The 20,719-nt window shown below is 43.1% G+C and overlaps 1 protein-coding gene across 3 annotated transcripts; it reads right to left on the bottom strand.

The window, feature by feature from the left end:
* Positions 1 to 512: 512 nt before the first annotated feature.
* LOC129587130 (uncharacterized) lies at positions 513 to 15,125 on the bottom strand. 3 transcript variants are annotated; one of them, XM_055480732.1, is made up of 5 exons: positions 14,989 to 15,125; positions 11,651 to 12,485; positions 5,168 to 5,279; positions 1,767 to 2,522; positions 513 to 849 (listed from the first exon to the last, which is right to left on the bottom strand). In XM_055480732.1, the coding sequence occupies exons 2-5, from the start codon at positions 12,462 to 12,464 to the stop codon at positions 726 to 728; spliced, it is 1,806 nt and encodes a 601-aa protein (XP_055336707.1). In that variant the 5' UTR covers positions 12,465 to 12,485; positions 14,989 to 15,125; the 3' UTR covers positions 513 to 725. The 3 variants fall into 3 exon arrangements, with proteins under 3 accessions (XP_055336707.1, XP_055336708.1, XP_055336709.1); XM_055480733.1 differs by lacking the exons at positions 11,651 to 12,485; positions 14,989 to 15,125 and adding an exon at positions 10,636 to 10,704; XM_055480734.1 differs by lacking the exons at positions 11,651 to 12,485; positions 14,989 to 15,125 and adding an exon at positions 8,716 to 8,759.
* Positions 15,126 to 20,719: the final 5,594 nt, after the last annotated feature.

Below are 20,719 nucleotides of genomic sequence, written 5' to 3' on the forward strand. Positions count from 1 at the left end.
AGTACATGGGATAAAAGACGGAAAACCTACCGCACCGTTAGCACACATCAAGCTTCCAAATTGGCGGCACGCCCAATGCAACTAAGCGTAGTGCGAACAATAGCTGTACAAATAAGTGTGCATACCTATTTGGCACTTAACAAATTGTTAGTTAATAGTACTAGTTACTACTAAGTCGGTAGTCTCTTTGCAATTATTATCATTATTATTATTATTCTTATTATTATTGCAACTACAGTAGCCAAACTCCATTAAAGGAGACTTTATACCCTTAGGTGAAAACCTTTGGGCTTTTAGGCTATTGGAAAATTTTTTGTTTAATTTTGAAAATTTTATACTTTTTTTGGTTTGATTTTATGAGATAAAAGTTACCCAATGCAATTGATATTTTGAATCGACCCGATCCAAATGGTGTTTTAGTAAATAATTCGTGGTATGGTTTCAGTAAATAAATAAAATAATACAGCAAACATTAAAATCCTCGCACAGGATTTATTTAAGCAAGTGTCGAAATTTCAATCATATATGGCACAGCATTCTAATGCATTATAGCAAAGCAGACTCAGCAGATATGCTTTTCAGATCATTCCTTTCTCCCATCCTAAGCAGCTGAGAGTTAACAACCAAAAAACCTTTACATTTTGAATAAGCTGGCTCAGAATTGTAAAAGTGCACAGACTTAAAAGGGGAGCGAGCGAAATTTCCTAAATTTTATCCTTTTGTTTTCAGACCCGGAATATCTCCGCCAGGCCAAGCAAAGCCATTCTGCTCAGCGTGCACACCTCCATACATCTCAGGTCGATTTCATTCCAGCATTTCAGTGTGCCGTCTGCGTGGAATCCACTAAACCTGTGAACAAACAATAGTATTTTGTCGGCCGCTCAAATTAATTTCTCGTGCCGTACTCGGGCGCAAACATTCACACGGACCGCCCCAGCTGATTTTTGGTAAAACAGCATTTGCACTGAATCAGTTTCCAGTAGTCAATAGTCTAAGTACTTGCAAAATGGAATTATCAAAGAAAATATTACAGATGGAATGAGAATAGTTGTTCCGATACTCACTTCGTCGCAGCAAACAGAATGTACAAAGGACGTATCAAAAGTAAGTTTCGCTATTTTGCCTCCCTGCCATGTGAAGTGATACACAACTGATATATTTTTGTTACTTAAGCAATTATGTAAACTATCCAGGAAAATTATAATCAAATGGTTTGATGAGAAACGGGAGAAAGGAGAAATAGAATGGCTTGTAGTTTGTACCACTTTTTCAGCTTCGCCACGAACTTTTCAAAAACGCATTCATTCTTGTATCACTTTCTCGTACTGTACTACCTGTTGAGACAATGGTGGGGTGGTCGGTTTAGCAGTGGTGGATTCGTAGCTTTTCCCATAGACTTTGTATGTTACAGCTTTTTAAAGTTTTCTTTCAAACTTAACTTTTTCTTTGAAAAATGATTTGTGATGGCTAATCTGCACGTTTAGGGCTATCGAATGATACATAGCCAAGGAAGTTTAAGCAAGTGCGTCGAGCTGGCGAACTCAACAAAGATTAAGGCTTTACGCGATTATTATATAGAGAAGAGATACTGATACAGTACTTGTACAGTACAGTACTTGTACAGTACAGTATTTGTACAGTACAGTACAGTACTTGTAGCCAAAGAACGCAACTATTTGTATCGCTGGGCTTGTGCTACCAGGTACCTACGTAAAGTTTCGTTTTGCCGTGGGATGTAACGGAAAATAAATTTTCAATGAGCTTACACTGATAAATACGCTCGGATGGTCTCCCATTCCTCTGGATAAGCGAGTGTCTGCACCCAACGGACATGAACATTCTTGACCTTCATATAAACTTCGTCCTCGATAGGTGGGAAATTACTGTCCAGAGCCCACATGAATTTGCCAATCATGCTCTCCATATCTTGGCTGCAATCCAAAATCAGCTTCGGGATCGTGATTTGCATTTTATCAATCTCGAGCACATCGCCCCAAAAAATCGAGGACTCGTGCATGAAAGGCTGGATCCACTGAGCCTCATGGGTTGGCAAAATCTTCCGGCCGATCGGAAAAGGGTTGAGAAATACTGCATGCACAGTTCTGCCAAAAATTTTCTTTAGGTTCCAGTTGTGTAGCACGATGCGTTGGCAGCTATTGTGGGAGAAGTCTAACCATATTGTCGCCCCATGCCATGCGAAAAGCTTTCTGTTAGGAGATTCAGAATAATCAACGCGATTGTATAGGTTTAAGGAATCGGTAATACTGAAATCTTTGAAAATTATTGCCGGCAGCTTGATCCCCATGATTTCCAATAAATCTGCTAAATAGCTAAAGGGGAAAAACGGCTTCACTATCGTGAGGCTTTTTGTCGTGGAGCGGACGGTACGGCTAAGGAGCGATGCTGTTTTGTAGCAATTTAATTCGCCTGATGTTGCCTTTTCAGCACACGTGTCCAAGCAGATTCTGATGTGTTCTGATGCGCCACGGTTGCTCAAAAGTTGCAGCCATAAAACACACACTCTGTAAAAACAGAAACGATAGATCAGTAAAACAAGCTGGACGGCTGACTTCGAACGCGTGAGTTTTGGCAGTCTGAGTTAGAGTTTTAGTGGCCACGGTCGGAGTCAGAGATGGAGCTTGGTTCAAACGCGTCAAGACAGTTAACATTTCGACGGCGACCCAGAACGAATGCACGATGAAATTCTTCTGCTTTTGTTATTAGTTAAAGGTTTTGATGCCCTTTCACTTCGGCCGCACTGAATCATTTCGGCCAACGCTCATTTCGCCCGATGCTCACTTCGGCCGAGGCTTACTTCGGCCAGCACCCAATTCGGCCAACGCTCATTTTGGCTACTGGACATTTCGGCCATCTTGGTTTTTCCAAGTTTCTTAAGTTTTTGGTCTTCTTATACTTTCTGTGCTTTCTCATGCTTTCTCATTTTCTTGCGTATTTTGACATGTTTTCTTTTTCAAGTTTACTTATATCACAAAGGACGCCCTAAGTACGACCCATGCTCAAATTCGGACTTGGACTCGGACTTGGACTACTAAAACTCGGACCACACTTGGACTTCTAAACTTGGACTTCTAAACTTGGACTCTTCAACTTGGACTTTTCTTGGGTTTCTTAGGTATCTTAAAATTTTTAGGTTTCTTAGATTTCTTAGGTTTCTTAGGTTTTTTAGGTTTCTTAGGTTTCTTAGGTTTGTTGGGTTTCTTTGGTTTTATAGGTTTCTTAGTTTTCTTAGGTTTCTTAGGCTCGCTAGTTTATTTCTGAGGAGAAGTCCAAGTTTTGATGTCGACGTCCAAGTTACGAAGTCCGATTTAGGAATCCAGGTTGAGAAGTCCAAGTCCAAGTTAGGAAGTCCAAGTCCAAGTTATCAAGTCCAAGTTTGGTCCAAGTCCAAGTTTCAGTAGTCCAAGTCCGAGTCCAAGTCCGAGCTGGAGCGCGGGCCCCTAAGTACGGCTGTCCGTGGTGATCTCAACGAGAGAGGGCGGCCAGATGAAATCCTAGCTGTTGAAGAAATTCCGAAAAGTGGCGATAGAGCGGAATCAAACCGTTAACCACCGAGTGTAACTCTCAGGTAGCACAGCCCCTGTACCACCGCCGCACTGTTGGCGTGTGTCAGAATCAGACGTGTGGGATCAGACGTGTGGCAGAACTAGCAACTTCCGCCTATTTGGCTTCGGTTTATGCCACATCGTCCCGGGTTTCTGACATTACTTCTCGGACGAAGTGTCAATTGTCATGACGTGGCGCACCAGTTGTGGCAAACAGCATCGGGTGCTAAGCTACCACCAGAGAATTTTCGGCGATTACATGTAAAGCCGGCATGTAAAGCTGCATGTACAGAAAGCATGTAAAGCCGCTTTAGTGAAGAAAACATGCGAAGTTATTGTGGACACGATAGCAAATGACGAAACCCACTGTGCGCGTTTGCTTGCAGTTGCGCAGCCGGAGTCGGGGAAATGTCTGAATGCTCTACCTGTCCCTTCCCTTGGAACATATTAATGTCAGACGAGAGCTTCCGTATAGCGGTTACTACCAATCGGCGCGCCACTCTGCAGTCCTCATCTGCGCACTGACTGTCGTTTGCCTGTGGACGAATTTGGCCACCATGGACTTTCATGTAAGAAAAATGCAGGACGCTACATCCGGCATTCATCTTTGAACGACGTGATTTGCAGAACCCTGGTCGCCACTAATGTACCGGCTGTACTCGAACCGCGAGGGACCAGCAACGAAGACGACCGACGGCCGGATGGAGTATCACAGTTGCCGCGGAGGAACGGACGACGACTGGCTTGGGATGTCACATGCGTGGACACAATTGCCCCATCTAATGTTATCAGCAACAGTACCAAGGCCGGAGAAGCTGCCAAGAAAGAAGAAAAGGGCCGGAAGTACGAATACCTAGTACATACCTTGTTGCTTTAGCATTCGAAACTTTCGGTGTCACTGGCCCCGCATGTCTGAAGTTTTCGCGCGAACTGGGCATGTGGTTAAAGGATGCTACTGGATCCTACAGTTTTTGCTGCAGCGTCTAAGCATCGAGAAATACAGCGGGAATTGCGTTGTCCATTACTTCGACTGTTCCACGTTCTGATGGTTTTACTTCTGTTTATTTTGTTTTGTAATCATTCTTGTTTAGGTGGTGTTATGTTTTCTTGTATTGGGTTTTCTGAAATGTTCTCATATTTTTTAAGACTTCTCTGGTGTTTTATGCACTCTTATGCTTTTTATGTTTTCGCATGTTTTATTTTTCAAAATTATCGGAAGTTTTTCAGAAGCACCTTTTAATTTTAGCCTCCTGTTTTTGTCTTCATTGTAATTATTTTCGTTGGAGTATTGGTGTGGTTCTTAAACATCTGGCTGTTAACGCGGTTCGCATTAAATCCTTCTTGCTCGTAGAATGACGGCCGAAATGTCCTCAAGCCGAAGTGAACATCGGCCGAAGTGAATCTCGGCTTTGGCCGAAGTGAATGTAGCGGAAATGAAAATAGCCGAAGTGATCGGTCGCCAAATAAATAAAAAAAAAGGATTACCTTAGATCCCTTTGCGAGCGTTAAAATTTTGGCCTTCGCTGATTCTAACTATCGCAAACTTTTTCTCAGCGCGGTTGAAGCTATGGTTTTAAACCCTGCAGACAATACGAATCTTTTACCTTTTAATCCGTTCACATGAGTGCAGTTCAAGGCCAAAAAAGACTTCGCTCAAGAGCAATGGCGGCAGATAACCAATGAAAACATCTTCAAATGGCTCATCGACTCCTACATCTACGGGAAACAAAGAAACAAAATATTACAGTAGTCGCACTTTGCCAAATTAGATGTTCTGTTGCATTTTATCTTTTGAACTAGGACGATAAACAACAACTAAACCAGATTCGCAAGTTTGTGAACTTCAACATCGGCATTTTTTGATTTCATTCAGTTTTAGGTTTTAGGAAAAATTTTTTTTTTCAAGTTTTCGCCCAGAGAAGAATTTTCAAGTGCTGACCGGTACTATCTAAGAAAAAGCCTATCTGCCCCCGTTGACGGTACCGGACGGACTAGCGGCGCTGCAGAACGAAGAAACCGCAGAGTTTTTTTTTTAAATCTATGTAACTTTTTATTTCACAAAACCCGGATACAACTGAGAATCAAAAACAGTCCTTATCATAACAAAAAGAGTTCATTTAACGCTGCCGCTCCTTCCAAGGTACCGAGTACGGAAGCGGCGTTGGATTTCCAAGGACAAGCGCTGACGAAAAAACTCGGGAGAACGAGGTTCGCCCGTATGATGTGCGAGCCGCTTGCCAAATTTCTGTTACTACGCTGATGAGTGACCTTCCCCACGGATCGTGTGTTTCGAAAGTTAATGCTGCGAAGTCGTATCGGCCTCGAGATAAGAGTACAGCTGGCTTTTTCTGTTTTCCGCTTGCTCGGCTGCAGATCCCGCGGTTACCGACGTGGACTTCAGATGGGATTTGGCTACAGTGTCGACACAATATACGTCCCAGGCCAGACACATGCCGCTTCTCCAGGTGAAAGTGGTGCAGAGTTCGAAAATTATCGCAAATACATCCGGTAGTTCAACAGTGCGAATGTCTTTGCGTCCTTCGAGGTTGATATCGCACCTTTGGCTGGATACGGTCCGCATAACTATACCATACAGGCAAGTTCACCAATATGTCGAAGAAGTCTGTTTCTACAACGGACCTGCGACGGTACCCCATTTCGGCCACGGTACCCCATTTCAGAAAACTTAAAATAGCCTGTGAAAGCAGAACATGTAAGAAAACATAGGAAACTACCTAAGAAAACACAGAAACATAGAAAAACATAATCAAACATAAAAAAAAACATAAGAACATAACACAGGAACATAAGAAACAGGAAAATCAAAGAAAACCTAAAAAAACATAAGAGAATGTAAGAAACAATAAGAAAACTTAAATTTGAATTTTGCATGAAAACATAGACTGAGGTGCCTGACATGTACTTATATGTATTTGGTAGTCCGTGTAGCAGTTGAAAATCAAACTCGGTAGCCAAGTCAATGGTAGCCGAAAGGAATGGTAGCCGAAATTTTTAAGAAAACACAAAAAAAAACAGAAAGCAGAAAATAATAAGACAGATGCCTAAGAAAACAGAAAAAATCGAAGGAAAACTTAAGAAACTAAAACACCCAGAACCCCGTGTGAGTCTCACCTGTTTGTAAGTACGTAGCTTAATCCTCTTTCCGACCTCTTTGGCCGGCTTCATGGCTGATGTACCAAAACTTCCGAAAGTTTCAAATCTGACAGCAGCAAAATCGTATCGCCCTGACAGGAAGTTGTATTTTCTCACTTTTTCGGCTTCGGCCTGGTCGGCTGCCGCTCCGGCCTTCACGCTGGTGTGATCCAAATAAGAGCGGGCAACGGTGTCGACATAGGTTACATCCCACGCTAAACACAGCCAAGGAAAAAGGTGTGATTCTTTGTAGGCGTGTGCCGTTTTCCTGATGCATGCCTCTAGGTTTCGTTCGCGCGAGGATGCCTGTCGAAACCAAAGCCCGTCGCAGGATATCGTTAATGCAGCCATGTTTTGTTCGTCTTCCAGCAGAAGATTTGCAACTTAGCCCACGATGGCCATCAACGGAGATTTCGGCACCGCCGCCGCACCACCGGTGGTCAAAGGAAGCAGGTGCGGCAAGTCGAATGGCAATCTGGTTGGCAATTGGCATCCAGAGGTAGTGCATAATGCGCAGCGAAGAGTAACTCACCGCACTCGCGTTACAGAATTTCAACGCTGTTTTGTTCATGTCGGTTTCCTGTGCGGCCGGAGTTTATTCTACTACACGCTTCCGGAAAACTGTCTCTCCATTTGTTGTGGATGTTTTTGGGAAGGTTACAGGTTTTTACAAAATCAGCTTGATTTACTAAAGAAATATGTCTAAAGAAGCTCGGGAAAACCTCACTATACAATATAGTAATTGCGCATAGGCGCATCAGGGATTTACTTACACCGAAATCAGCGTTCACTTACATACAAGGCCCGATCAATCCTAGCTAATCTTATCAAGAAAGATATCGCGAAATAAAATGTGAAAGCAGAATGCGTCACCGATGGATGACACACAGCAAAAAATACAAATGCGTTGGACCAGTAATAAGCAGTGGATCACCTAAGAAAACGCAAGCACTGACTGTTAAATGAATCTTGCTGCGTACACACAAACGAATTGTACAGCAGGGTCGCAGGCACGTTTTAATCTGCATGCTTGAGATGTCATTAATTAATGCAATAACTTACAACTTAATTGAAGAATGTATTACATTTTCTCAATGTAACTTAGCTAATTAATACGCGTTATTAATTAATGTAATTAGACTTAATTACAGTAACGCAACCTACACAATATTACAAATGTGCATTGATAATCTAAGTGAGGCGGATTATTAATGCGGATTAATACTTGAGCACATTTTATCAGCAAAGTAGCAATCAGAATGCTTTAATATTTACTACGGGACCAGCTGGCCCCGTAGTACGGGTGACCACTGTGTAAAGCTCGGTTGGCTATGCACAACAACGGAGGTGAATGTGTATGTGAAATAGAAAACGCAGCATCGAAGCTGCGTTTTGTAGTTCATCTGTGGATCACGTAGCGGACCAATGAGCGCAGCCGTTAGCTTTCGGCTTGAGAAGGTTGTGGTGACTAACTCACGTTATCTTTCACGGGCGCGCAAAAGAGCGTTGTGCCCTACTTCAGCAAAAACTTCCGCCAAATGTTTAACCAGGTCTAATCAGCACTACAAAGTATGCAAAACGACGCCAGTTTTCACGGCTTGCGTGTATGTCTGTCCGTGTTAACCGGGACGGTGTGCGCAAAACACGCAAGACGCACGTACTTCAATAAGCGACGCTGACATGTACAATTTACACGTGCTGTTTATTGCCGATATCTACTAAAATTACTACTTTATTCTTTCTGGCGTCAGAAATATAAATGCCCTAGTTCGCAACTTAAAATCTCACCAAGCTGACATCGCACAACAGCAGAATGACAGTTATTTGCCAAATACCTTCCTCTGGGTAGCCAGATAAGCGGGAACCCGCAACCACATGAAAAAGAAAAATCACAAATATGATCGCTTTATGGCATTATCTGAAAGCTTTGGTTGAAATTATTTCACATACTATCACAGCCGTAAAATATTGAAAATAGTCATGTGATTGTCTAGCTTACCATGCATGGCTTTCCAATCAATAAAGGCTGGCAAGAATCAATCACAGTTCTCAAAAGGTATCAACAGCATTAAAAACAGCTAGCTGGCTAGCCAGCACGCAGGGTTCCCCACAAGATAACGGAAGAAACGTCAACAACAATGTTTTGCAGATTCCAAGAAAGCGGAAAAGATTTGAAATTTTTCCAGCTACTTCTTAGTCTATCTGCACAACTTGCTGAAGTACTTGTCCACAAAATATGTGAATGGGTACAGGGTAAACAACACATGCCCATAAAACACTGATTACAGCTCAGACGCAAACAACTGGGAATCCAGTGAGCACTAGCAGGCTACCCTGCATGATCTCCGTCAGCAAATCGTTAAATAAGAAAGCCTTTCATGCGGAAACGCCATTTACTTATGTGGATCAATATTTTAGAAAGTAGACTGAAATTCAGTCTATATAAGTAATAATCTCTAATTTAGTCTCTAAAATAAAGAGCACAGCTAGCAAGTTTTTCTTGAACTCAAAGTACTGAATCTGTACCACGTGGTTTCGAATTTTGCCATTGGCGGTGGGCAGCCTCGATCTAACTCAAAATGCTAACCCTCCAATCAAAAGCGCAGAAACGCGAAGTTTGTAAGTAACAGGGCGTCGCTTAGACCCGTTACAAGGTACGCCCATCTGTGTAACGGTTTTCGTCGCCGCTCCGCGACAAACTTCGAGCAAAAATGGACTTACATCCAAGCCCAGCCAATCAGGCGTTTTTCGAGCTTCGATGTAAGTAGGTAAAGGGTAAACTTTGTAGGTAATTCGTGTTGGCGCACGGACTATAATGTCTACGGAACACTGCTACAGCCAATCAGAAAAATCGAAAATACAGTAACCCAGTAGTGCCTTCAGTAGTGGTACAGTATGCTTGAATTTTTCGGACTTTTAAGGAAGGACATTACGTACTAGAGCAGATTTTCCGGGTCCCAATTCAGAAAAATCTCATCTTTTGCAGAAACATAGTATACCATCGTAGTATAATTAAAAAAATAATCCCAGCTGCTGAGGCTCAAAGGGCGTGACCAAACAAGATTAATCAGTGCGTAATAGTACGTACTATTACATTGCAATAAAGCAACACTCGTAATTTCAGCATACCAACGTATTACGAATAAAAAACAATTTAATGTGCAAACGTTAAGACAACAAATTAAAAAATCTATTTGGTAGCTGCGATTCACTGCATGGTATTGCAGCAGTGCGTACCACATACTGTCACAGCGTTTATACTTTCTATTCTGAATTTTGAATTCTGGATGAATTCCATATTTGCGGCATGGGAACCTTTACACGGATTCCCTGTACAGTATAACAGTCGTACACTATCATTCGCCATTCGGCAAAAGATGAGAATTTCTAGATTCATCATTATCACACAAACAGTTGTAAAGTGTACTGCGCTTGTTCATTGCCGTAGTGTGTGGTACTGCGTTCTGAATATTTTGTTTGACCACGCCCTTTAATTTGAGTCTCAGCAGATAAAATTATTTTTTTAATAATACTACGATGGTATACCACGTTTCTGCAAAAGAGATTTTTCTGAATTTGGGCCCAGAAAATGTGCGCTGATTAAGTACTGCTACAGTATCTACAGTATAAAGTACAGTACTTCTTGGTGGCTTCTACTCGTGGAAAAAGCGATGTTCTGTGTGCTTCAACGAAGTTCTATCACTTCTATGCACACCCTCTGCGCATTAATAGCTTTTGTAAAAATTCTGTAACTGCAATGAACTTTGCGAAACTCGAAATGATTTTGTTAGCTTCCAATAGTAGGCAGAACTGCAGGCCGCGGTGCAGCAAACGAGATATACTGAATCGTATTTCCGATTTAACGTACGTCGAAAAAATTTTACGGGATTTTAGTGCGTATTTAAATTTTGTAACTCACCATTGCGTTTTTCGCCATTCCCCATGCAAACGGCAAAGCAATAGGAAACCAGTTAAAAATCGGTTCTCTGGATTTTCTCAGAATCTGACTGTCAAACATGATAAACGCAACAACAGCGCTCGACCCCATCAGTAGATTAATAATGTAAGGTTTAAGCCTTTAAGGGAAGTGGCCCGGTACATGGTACCAAATTTGTGTACATGTACGAAATCTTTCGCTTTCGCGCACTCCCAAACCCATTTTTCTCTTGTTTTATGACATTCGGTAGCCAAATGATTTGTATACAATGGCGTGAAAACCGTTTGTGCGCGCAACATCCGGTTCGAGAGTTATGGCTGTTAGAAAATTTCAAAAAGTTTAAATGCATTCCGGTGTACCAAAAGTCTCATTATGGACCGATCTCCTTCAAATTTTGCACGTAATTGCACATGGCCATGAAGATCGTTTCTACACCGATCCACTGTTCTAGCAAGTTTTTTAAATTTTAAAATGAATTTCAAAAAATTTAAAATTAATTTGAAAACTGGAAAAAAATCATGGAAGTCTGGATCGGTGTAAAAACGATTTTCATGGTTATGTGCATTTACGTGCAATATTTGAGGGTGATCGGTCCATAATGAGACTGTTGGTACACCTGAACGCGTTTAAATTTTTGGAATTTCTAACAGCCATAACTCCCGAACCGGATGTTGCTCGCACAAGCGGTTTTCACGCCAGTGTATACAAATCTTCTGGCTGCAGAACGTCATAAATCGAAACAAAAAGTGTTTGGGAGTGCGCGAAAGTAAAAGTTTTCGTGCATGTACACGAATTTGGTACCATGTACCGGGCCACTTCCCTTAAGGCAAATACAGCGAACACTTGTATGTTTTTGAACTGAACAGAAAGTCATTTCGGGAAGGAAGTTCGAAAGTTGAACTTACATGATACAGGTTCATGGTTTTACTCCTAACTCGTAACAGTCGACGGGGTGGCAAACTTTGTCAGCGAAATGATGATAAAAGGCGTCTCTCACCTGCTTCGTAAGGGAGCTTCCTAAGATCAGTGTGAAAGACCGGCTTCAAGTCGACCCGACTGCCTACATGGGTCAGCAGCATTGCCGATAGGGCTTCGATCATCCACTGCGCCGTCTTAGGGTCCGCTGCCAGACTGATAACAACGAACATGCAGCCATCTCGTTGGATTTGAAGGTGAAATCGACAGCAATCCCAAAGGGTGGCCAAACGCACGTCACCCTTCATCGTATCGCTAAAATGCTTGATGATCCGCGATCTGTCCGAGGCATCGCTCAAAACATACTGCGCTTTGTCAAACGGAACGAAGAGTTTTCTGTACATTAGCCCATCAACTCGGTATAATAGCGGTGGCTCTGTGACCGGAAGCTGGGCTGCAATTTGGCGTTTATCTACCAGTTCCATGCGACGCGGTCCAGAAGCGCCATCAGTTTCGCAACTCTGCGTTTCGACGTAAAGGACTTGGCAAGAACGGCATGTAGCAACGCAACCGACCACAATTCCAGGCCGAAAGCGAAACGGTCCGTCATCTTCATCGCGGACAGCCACAAATATTTGCTTACAAAAAATTAACCCATACTGGGGAGGCATAGCGTCCTCATGGAATGGCAAAGGCCAAACGCGGCCCAAGTGGATCCAGCTTGGCTTCACTTTTGTGGACCCAAAATGGATAAACGCGTAGTCTCCGGATATATTCTGAATGTTTCCCAGCCAATAAGCGTCGTTGTCATTGCGAACGGCGACAGTGTTCTGATAGCTCATTTGCTGAGCATCAAACAAGAGCCTCTTATACGGAGGCAATGACGTTGAAACCATCTTTTTCCGAGCCTTGGACCACTAAGGAACAAAAGAGTTGCTTTAAATGAGAACACCAATAAGACAACAAGCATTTTGGAAAGTGCAGCAGTTTATTGCGATCACTGCATGTCTGCAATCTGCCTGGTCAAGCTGACACTCCTGAGAGTCGGATGTCTTCCATTTATTAGAAATACAATGGCATGCACTTTCTAACTTTGAGTCTCTGAATGATTTCACCGACCTTTTTTTTTACAACTGACAATAATATACAATATTAATAATATAATATAATATACAATATTGAGTTAAATTGTGCACCCAGTGAAAAGTACATACCGTTTATGCCAGCAGTAGATCTCTAATTTTATAAACACACATATAAAACAAAATATTATCGCGTGTGTAATTATATTAATAGAACTACTCTACAACTATGGAACTATTATATTACAATTATATTAATGGAACTCTGCATTGAATGCAGATTTGCTTATGCATCAAACGCACGATACCATTTAAAATAAGTTAGCAGTTATGATTTAGTAGATTGTACACGTTAAATTACGGCATTTGTCTGCTTCTCGTAAAAGCCAGATCAGTTGTATCCCGGATCAAACATTTTTTAGGTCATGCATAATCATGATGAAAGCGTTTCAATCAGAAATACATGTGTATCCGTGAAGAACCTCGAGTGGTTCCTATTTGTCTTAAGGCGAAATGGCGTGCTTGGGGTACTCCGTAACGATTTTTGAGAAAAATTACCATTGATACAGTAACACGTAAGCTACACGATGGCGTATCGGAAATAACAATCGGCCGTCTCCACTTAAAAGAGTGAATTTTTTTCAACAACCGGTCGGTGAAAGAAAACAGTGAATTAAACCTGCCTTGATGCAGTTGTTTCTCTGTTCAGTAAAAGCTGCCGCTGTTTCGTAGCCGGCGGTATCGGTTCGGCTTTGGGCTGCTTTACACCGCGCGCGCTGCTTGTGTGGACGATGGCCACTTGGCGCTATCGTATTGTCAGACTGAAGAGTGCCGAGCAGTGATTATCATAAGGTTAGGGAATAATTAGTCGGCACAGGTACACTACCACATTTTATGGCTTTGTTATTTACACAGATGACCACTGTCAGCGCCAGCTGATCAATAACAATCATGAGAACAATCTTCACACATGTAACAAATTGCTGAGCGTTTCATCTGCAAGAGTATGATGCAGATTGCAGAGCAGTTTATCAGTATCACTCTAACCGTGGTGACCGTTAGCATATAAATTTATTCAGGCTGCGCATTGCTATCTATCAATTAAGAGCTAGGTTATTAACGTTAGCATAGGTGTGCTGCGTGAACGCAATTTTGGGACCTAATGCAATTAGGTGGTTGTCCCGGGTTGAACTCAAACTTCACTAAGCAATTAAGATAGATAGGTGTACGCCTGAACGGGCCCTTAGATACAGAACACTGTAACTCGGGCGTCCAATCAGCGGTAAGGGGGTGGTAACAAAATGTTACAGAACTTCCGGCACTGCATCTTACAGAACCCATTTAAAGTGCGTTTCGAGTGGTACTACTGTAGTATGGGTAACTAGGAAATTTGCTTGAAGCTATAACTTTGGTGCCGCATAAACCTGTGTTTCTAAGTTCCCCTTTTGCAAATTATCCCAGTATTTTAATTATTTTGGCACAATCTGCTTGTCAAAATTCTACTTGTTTGGTGAGAAATGGACTTGCGAATATGGACCAAACAGCGTTGTAGTTTACGGGCGAAATTGCGTCCGCTCCACCAGCCTTTGTCACGTGATCAAAAGTGACCTGTGGCATCACTTTTATTGCCTTTATTGCAGAACTGCGTGCGTTTCAGATTTGCTACAATTTCGAAATCTGCTACGTTTTCGCTTTCAGTAGATAAGGTAAGGTGGTGTCCGAGAAAGGTAAACGGGCAACTTGGGATATTCAAGAACTGCTTTGAAGAACAGGAAACAGTCACTAGATCAGCCTCTTACTTCAGATCGCAGACAGACAGCGTGCATTGTAGAATACTGCATTGTTAACACTCGAGTATAAGATGTCCCTCGAAGATATGTGGACTGTTATGTGGACAGGGAGACTAGCGCTAAGCTCATCGCATACAGGTTCAATGTGCGTGTCTAACCAGGACACATATTCTCCCAATCTCCCTCCAAATTCAAAAAATTCTCATATTTTATAAAATGGTAGTGTACTATTGTAGTATGCTTAAAAAAATATTTTTAGCTGCCATCGTCAAGGGGGCGTGGCCAGACAACAATTAAAAGTTTGCATACTACCACATACTGTGTACTGCAGTGCAGTACAAGTTTAACACCTGGTTGGAATTTTTATTTGGCATCCAAAAACCGCTATCGATAGTCATATTTTTAACGTATTGCGTCATTCGATTCATATACGTATCAAGCAAACAAACCTAAATTGTTAAATGATCAATGTTTTTCACTTTTCGCTTAATACGGTTTCGAGTTCTGAAAGGTATTAATTCTGCAAAAATACTGGCAGACTTACTTACTTAAAAATACTTGTCGCTAGTTAAGTTATCATCAAACTTCCAGTCGATTTCTTGAAATACCTCGGAACATGAATGTTAGGAGCAAATGATTTTACATTTTTTGACATTATAGCCGTAATCAAAAGTCGAAACTAAGGATGGTTTAAATAAAAGCGCAATGCGCATCTTCCACGCACTCTGGAACTAACACAACTACTCCGCGCACTCAGTACGTTGTAAGACCAGTGAGTAAAATGCTGCAATATGGTAAGTAGTAAGTACTGAAAATACCCCCTAGGTCCATAGTCCATACGGTTCTATACCGCAGACAGTGCGATCACGATGCCAGATAGAAGGGTAATACACGTAGCTCAGAGGCCATGTCAATCGAATCGCATATGTGTATAATGTTGGATTCAGGATGAATCCAGGGCAGCGTCCCAGACTGACAGGAACCTGAGTAGCGTGCTATGCTATAAGCTATGGATAAATGTGCAACACACGACATCCCGCTAGCAAGAGCAAACTTTATCGACTGAATGAACAACTGACTGAGGCTGCACTAATCGGAGAGCCACACACAGTGTGCGCGCACCCGCATTAGGCGCCACCCACGCACGTGGTGCGAACAAAGAACGGCTTTAGCCGTCAGCCAATGAGAAACGAGACACAACACAGACCGCATAATCCGTGGCGTAGCCCAACGAAGGTGAACGCCAGTGAAGCCATCGCTCACATGCCTCTGGGTGGGATGCCGAGCTCCGCCGAGGCTGAAGTCCTGTCTCCGATGAATCCATCTCGTTGAATGTCTGTGTGTGCTAATAGAACATCATATTGCTCTTATCCCAATTTATCACATCAAGTCTATTATAGACAATTCCAATGCGCGATGTGAGAAATAAAGAGATCCGTATCAAAATACTATTCCATATAACAGTTAAACAGATCAACAGTTAAAAAGATCAACAGAAGCAGTTAATCAAATCATAGACTAGGATCCTCCATTTGACTCGCGTAGGTCACAGGCCCTGTCCACCGTTTTCCGCATCCTCGGCTCATTCCGCTCCATTTGAGCAACTTCGCTCGTCTCTTGAGCAACTTCGCTCGTCTCGAGCACATGAGATCCGCTTGAGAGTTTAGTGCGTATCAATTGTACGTCTTCGGAATACTGCTTCAGCTTTGGAATAGGTGCGTATCTACTGTACGACTTCATAATAAGATCCATTTAGGTCATGGAGGGACGTCATATAGACAAGCGTAGTTCGCTTCCTCCCTGGTGAGATCATCCTTTTAGCGAGATGATCATGGGTGTGCGACATCGTCAACACGATTTCCGGTATTGGTCTTGGAGGAACATAGCCATTTTTGCATCGGCTTTCAAGCACATTCAGCTTGCCTCCTTAGTAAAGTTCATCTGGTCGCACGTCTCATCGTTATTATCAGAGAGCCGGCGAGGTGCACCGTAGCTGCTCCGTTAAGAGATCCGGCTAATTACCGTAGATCCCCTCACTGAGATGAGCACATATAGGAGAGCCGACCTTAAGCCGTAGCAACTCCTATCAGGTCAACTTCACTGCTCCATCAACTCATCTCCATCGCCCTGATCTCGCGGTGGGCGTTTTCGAGTTGAATCCGGCTGATATTTATCAGAAATTCAATCGACCGGTTCCACTGGTTTAGCTGCTGCGCCCTCATCCGCTTGAACTCGTATGGCGATGTTCCGTGGACCACGACCCTTTCCTTGTTGATTGCGTTTGATCGCATCCAACCTGTGTCGTGCGTTGTTCTCTTCGCATTGTAAAGTCCGATTTTGAGGATCGTTGGCCAACCGTTGCCTAGCGTCCTCGTACTGATCCCGGATATTCTGGTTCTTAACAGCTCGTTTTCCCGGCTTATTCGGTACTTGCACAGGTGCTAGATTCTGGGATCCGTTCCACACCAGGTGTTCTTTGATATACTCATGAACATAATCTTTCGGTTCGATGTACGGCGTGTCCATGGTATCTCGAATGCGATCGATCCTCTCCTGGTATTGCGAATCGTGCCTTCCTTGCAAATTATCATTCTCGAATCGTTGTCTGCAAATCTCAAGCTCGTTTTTCGCTTTACGAGCTATCGCTTGATGTCTCGATGGCATCCCTAATTTAGCCGCTTTCTCCCGAAACACTGGCGGAACTATATCCCTCTCTAGGTCCGAAAATAGCTGATTCTGTGTCGGGTAATGGCCCAATCTCGCAGCAAAGACCTTCTGACCAAATGTTCTCGAATCCTGGTTGGTAGGGTCTACTGTCAATCCAATTACTGCTCGTGCCGGAAGTACTTTGAATGCCGGGTTCACGCTACGTAGCACAAATTGTGCCACATATTCTCGTCGTTCCTTAATCTCCATGTATTGGAACCGGTGTCCATCCCGTGGTATCGATTGTCTAGCAAACTCGGTAGACCACACTGTCGGATCGGTGTATAACAAGTAGTTGCTGATTCAGTAGTGATCTCCAGTCGACTGAGTCTGCTTGCTCTAAGCTCATCCTTGTAGTCGGAATCCCTTAAAAACTCTCAAAGATGGTGGAGCTGTGCATGTATCATTACTGACTGCTCCGACCCGATTTCCAGTCCCAAGTATCACAGATTTCAGCTCGCTGATCTTCAATATCATCCATATTGTAAGTCTTGCTGATCAACCTCTGACGTTTTTGAGAGTCGTCGAATCTGGAAGTCTTTTCATCTATTTTTTCATTTCATTTTCGATTGTCGTTTCATCTCTTTTTGCTTCTGTTACTGGGTCATTAGTCCCATCTGTGATCTTTTGGAGTTCCTCCTTGAACTTCCTCCACATTTCTCCTCTTTCTGTGATCATCTGTGATAACTCAAATGCAGTCGGTGATCTTTCCTCTTCCACTTCGATCACCTCCGCATCAGCAACTTCTTCATATCCGACGGGTCTTTTAGTCCCGATGAAGACACAATTCGCTTTTAAGTCTTCTGCGGTGAGTTCTCTGTTGGGAATCACCTCATATATGCACCATTTGTCGTCTCCACGTTGAGGATATTCGGCTCCATCTGGAGCTGGTGCGAAGGTCACCTTCTTCTTAACTGGGTAACCGGCTCCCACTTCTCTTCGTTTCCGATATACTTTCAGTTCGAGTATATCCTTATCTGGCAATGGTGGGGATTCCGCTTCCAACTTTTTCCAAAACTTGACAAAGGAGCTCTCGTCTCTTTTCTCCAATGCCTTATAAAACTTTTCGAACAGCTCGTATACCGGTGTACCAAGTCCGGTTGGGAAAATGACCGTTCTTCCTTCTCCTTTATACAGATGATTTACACGGAAGTCCCAGAACAGGTCACATCTTGCGTCTTCCCACATTTCTCCTTCATCGACTATCTCATGTATCTCTCTGTTGAGCTCCGTTTGTAGCTGGTTGATCTTTGGGTCCGATGATCCCGGCTGCTGCTGGTCATCACGATTTTCCCAATAATGCATCCGTTCTTCTCTTGTCATGGTGAAGTTCCGGACACAAGACAACCATTCTTTATATCGTTGCCAATGATATCGCTCGATGTGCTGATTCCACATCGGGATCGTCCTACTTATACTTTTAACTTCCTTTTGGACATGCCCTTTCATGTCTTCGATTGCCGCGTTACACTTGGGCCAGTCAGATAGATCATCTCGGTGAGCATCTCGACAGCACTTCTCACATTTCTCTTGAGGCTGTACTCTGCACGGGTTCTCATTGTAACCGTGATGACAACTGCTAATTCGTTCTTCCAGTGTCATTTTGCGAGGCAAGCGAACGGGTTAATGCTGTCGTCATTTTTATCAGTTCTCACGCCATATATCGGCATCTCTTTATGCTCATCAGATGAGATTTTGATGATCTCCGGTTTCTTTTCAACTCGATCTACTTTCATCTGTTTGATCGCTTCATCACGTATCTCACTTATGACCATCTGCTCGGCTTCCGTGATCTCCTTCAGAGCTTCTAGTTTCTTTTCGAACTTTTATCTCTCCATACTTTTGCAGTTTTTATTCCCAGTGCCTCTGGTACTGGGATAGACTTTGCCCACTCCATTCCAGGTGCAAGAGCTCGTTTTGCTTCAGTAGCTGCTTCGTTTTGTACGACTTCTATCTGTTCCAATGTCATCGGAGTTTCATCTTTCGTTCCCAGTGCCTCTGGTGCTGGGATAACATCTTTATCAGTTCCCTTTTGATCATTTTTCGTCGTTCCCTGTGCCTCTGGTACTGGGATAACGACGTTTGCCTGTTCCATCGGTTTGACCGATGATCGTTTTAACCGGGTCGCTATCTCCTTTTGGATAGCTACCGTCTGCTCGAATATCGATAGTTGAGCAGGTGAACCTCCCCTTCTTTGGTTCATCACTTGCGTTCCCAGTGCCTCTGGTACTGGGATAACCTTTTGATCCGATTTAACAGCTCCTTTAACAAGTTCGGTGATCTTTCCAGCTTGAACTTTAACAGCTGATTTTGGCTCATCTTCAACTTCCTCCTTCCCATGATTATCGATCAGAACGAACTTTGTCGCCAGAAAATCATGTCCCAATAGAACTTGTACGTCATCTGTTTTCGGTCGTACATAGAAGGAGTGTTGGCTGGTTCGTTTTCTTAGGGTCGCAGGTGCTACGCAATAGTGTGTCACGTTGAAACCTGATGTCCCGCTGATTCCTTTAATTCGCACCATCTTATCAGGTGGCAGCAGTAAGACATGGAGACCGTTCTTTTCACAGAATGGTAGACTGATTAATGACGTTTCTGCACCGGTGTCCAACATCGCCATCACCTTTATGTCACCGACTTTAACCTCGTGAGTGTACGCTTCGATCCTTTTGGGCATGTTCCCATTTTGAACTTTAAGCGTACATTTAACTGCGATCAGTGAGACAGGTCCCGGATCCATGTCAGCTGCTGAAGAGAGCACCTGCCCGTTCGCTAAGGTGCTATTCTTCTGCAATATCGATCTCAGATGATCGATCCTATGTGGGACATTAGTTCGGACATCGTAAAATTCTCTCTTCTTATTATCTTTTGAGCTTTTTAAGTCCTCACACCCCTTTTCCTTTGCAGCTTTGACATCGCTGAAGATCTTCAACTTCATTAAGTTGCCTGTTCGCAACTTCCATGTGGCTTTTTGTCACCTCATTGATGGTCTGATGCAGTGTCGCTTTCTTGCGATCATCATCCTGTTTATTGCGCAACTTCTCAATGACTTCGTTTGTTACATGGTCAGCTCGTTTCAGCTCATCTTCTTTGCTGTCTCTCAACTCATCTGGTGATCTCTCATATTCGACCATCTCATGTCCATTTTGGTTCATCCATTCGATCACCTTGGCAGATACCTGGTTGTTCTTTCTCGTCGGATCGAGCTGCGAGGACATCCCATCTGCTCGAGCTGGTGACTTGTCATTGATATCTTTTTGCAGCGCTTGCGACAAGTCCCGGGACTTTTCAGCTCGTTTTATGGAAAATCCGCCATTTGGCAAGTTTTGCAATATAGCTTTTTCTCCATAGTTTGGCGGTTTCTCAACAGGGGGAACATTTCGGTTCTGGTCAGCGAGTGTCTTCTTATATTCCATCTCGTTAAACACTGGGACAGAGTTCATTGACCCTTGAGCTTGTTTCCCGGTAACCGGTGACCCGGTTTCGCAGCTGCTGCATGTCCCAGTAATCTTCTTTTGACATTTTTGCTCTCTGAGATGCTCTCGGCGATACCGGTATCCACATGCCATGGTT

The sequence above is a fragment of the Paramacrobiotus metropolitanus genome, unplaced genomic scaffold (genome assembly GCF_019649055.1).
Source record: "Paramacrobiotus metropolitanus isolate TYO unplaced genomic scaffold, Prichtersi_v1.0 Parri_scaffold0000023, whole genome shotgun sequence".
NCBI classification, from domain to species: Eukaryota; Metazoa; Tardigrada; class Eutardigrada; order Parachela; family Macrobiotidae; genus Paramacrobiotus; species Paramacrobiotus metropolitanus.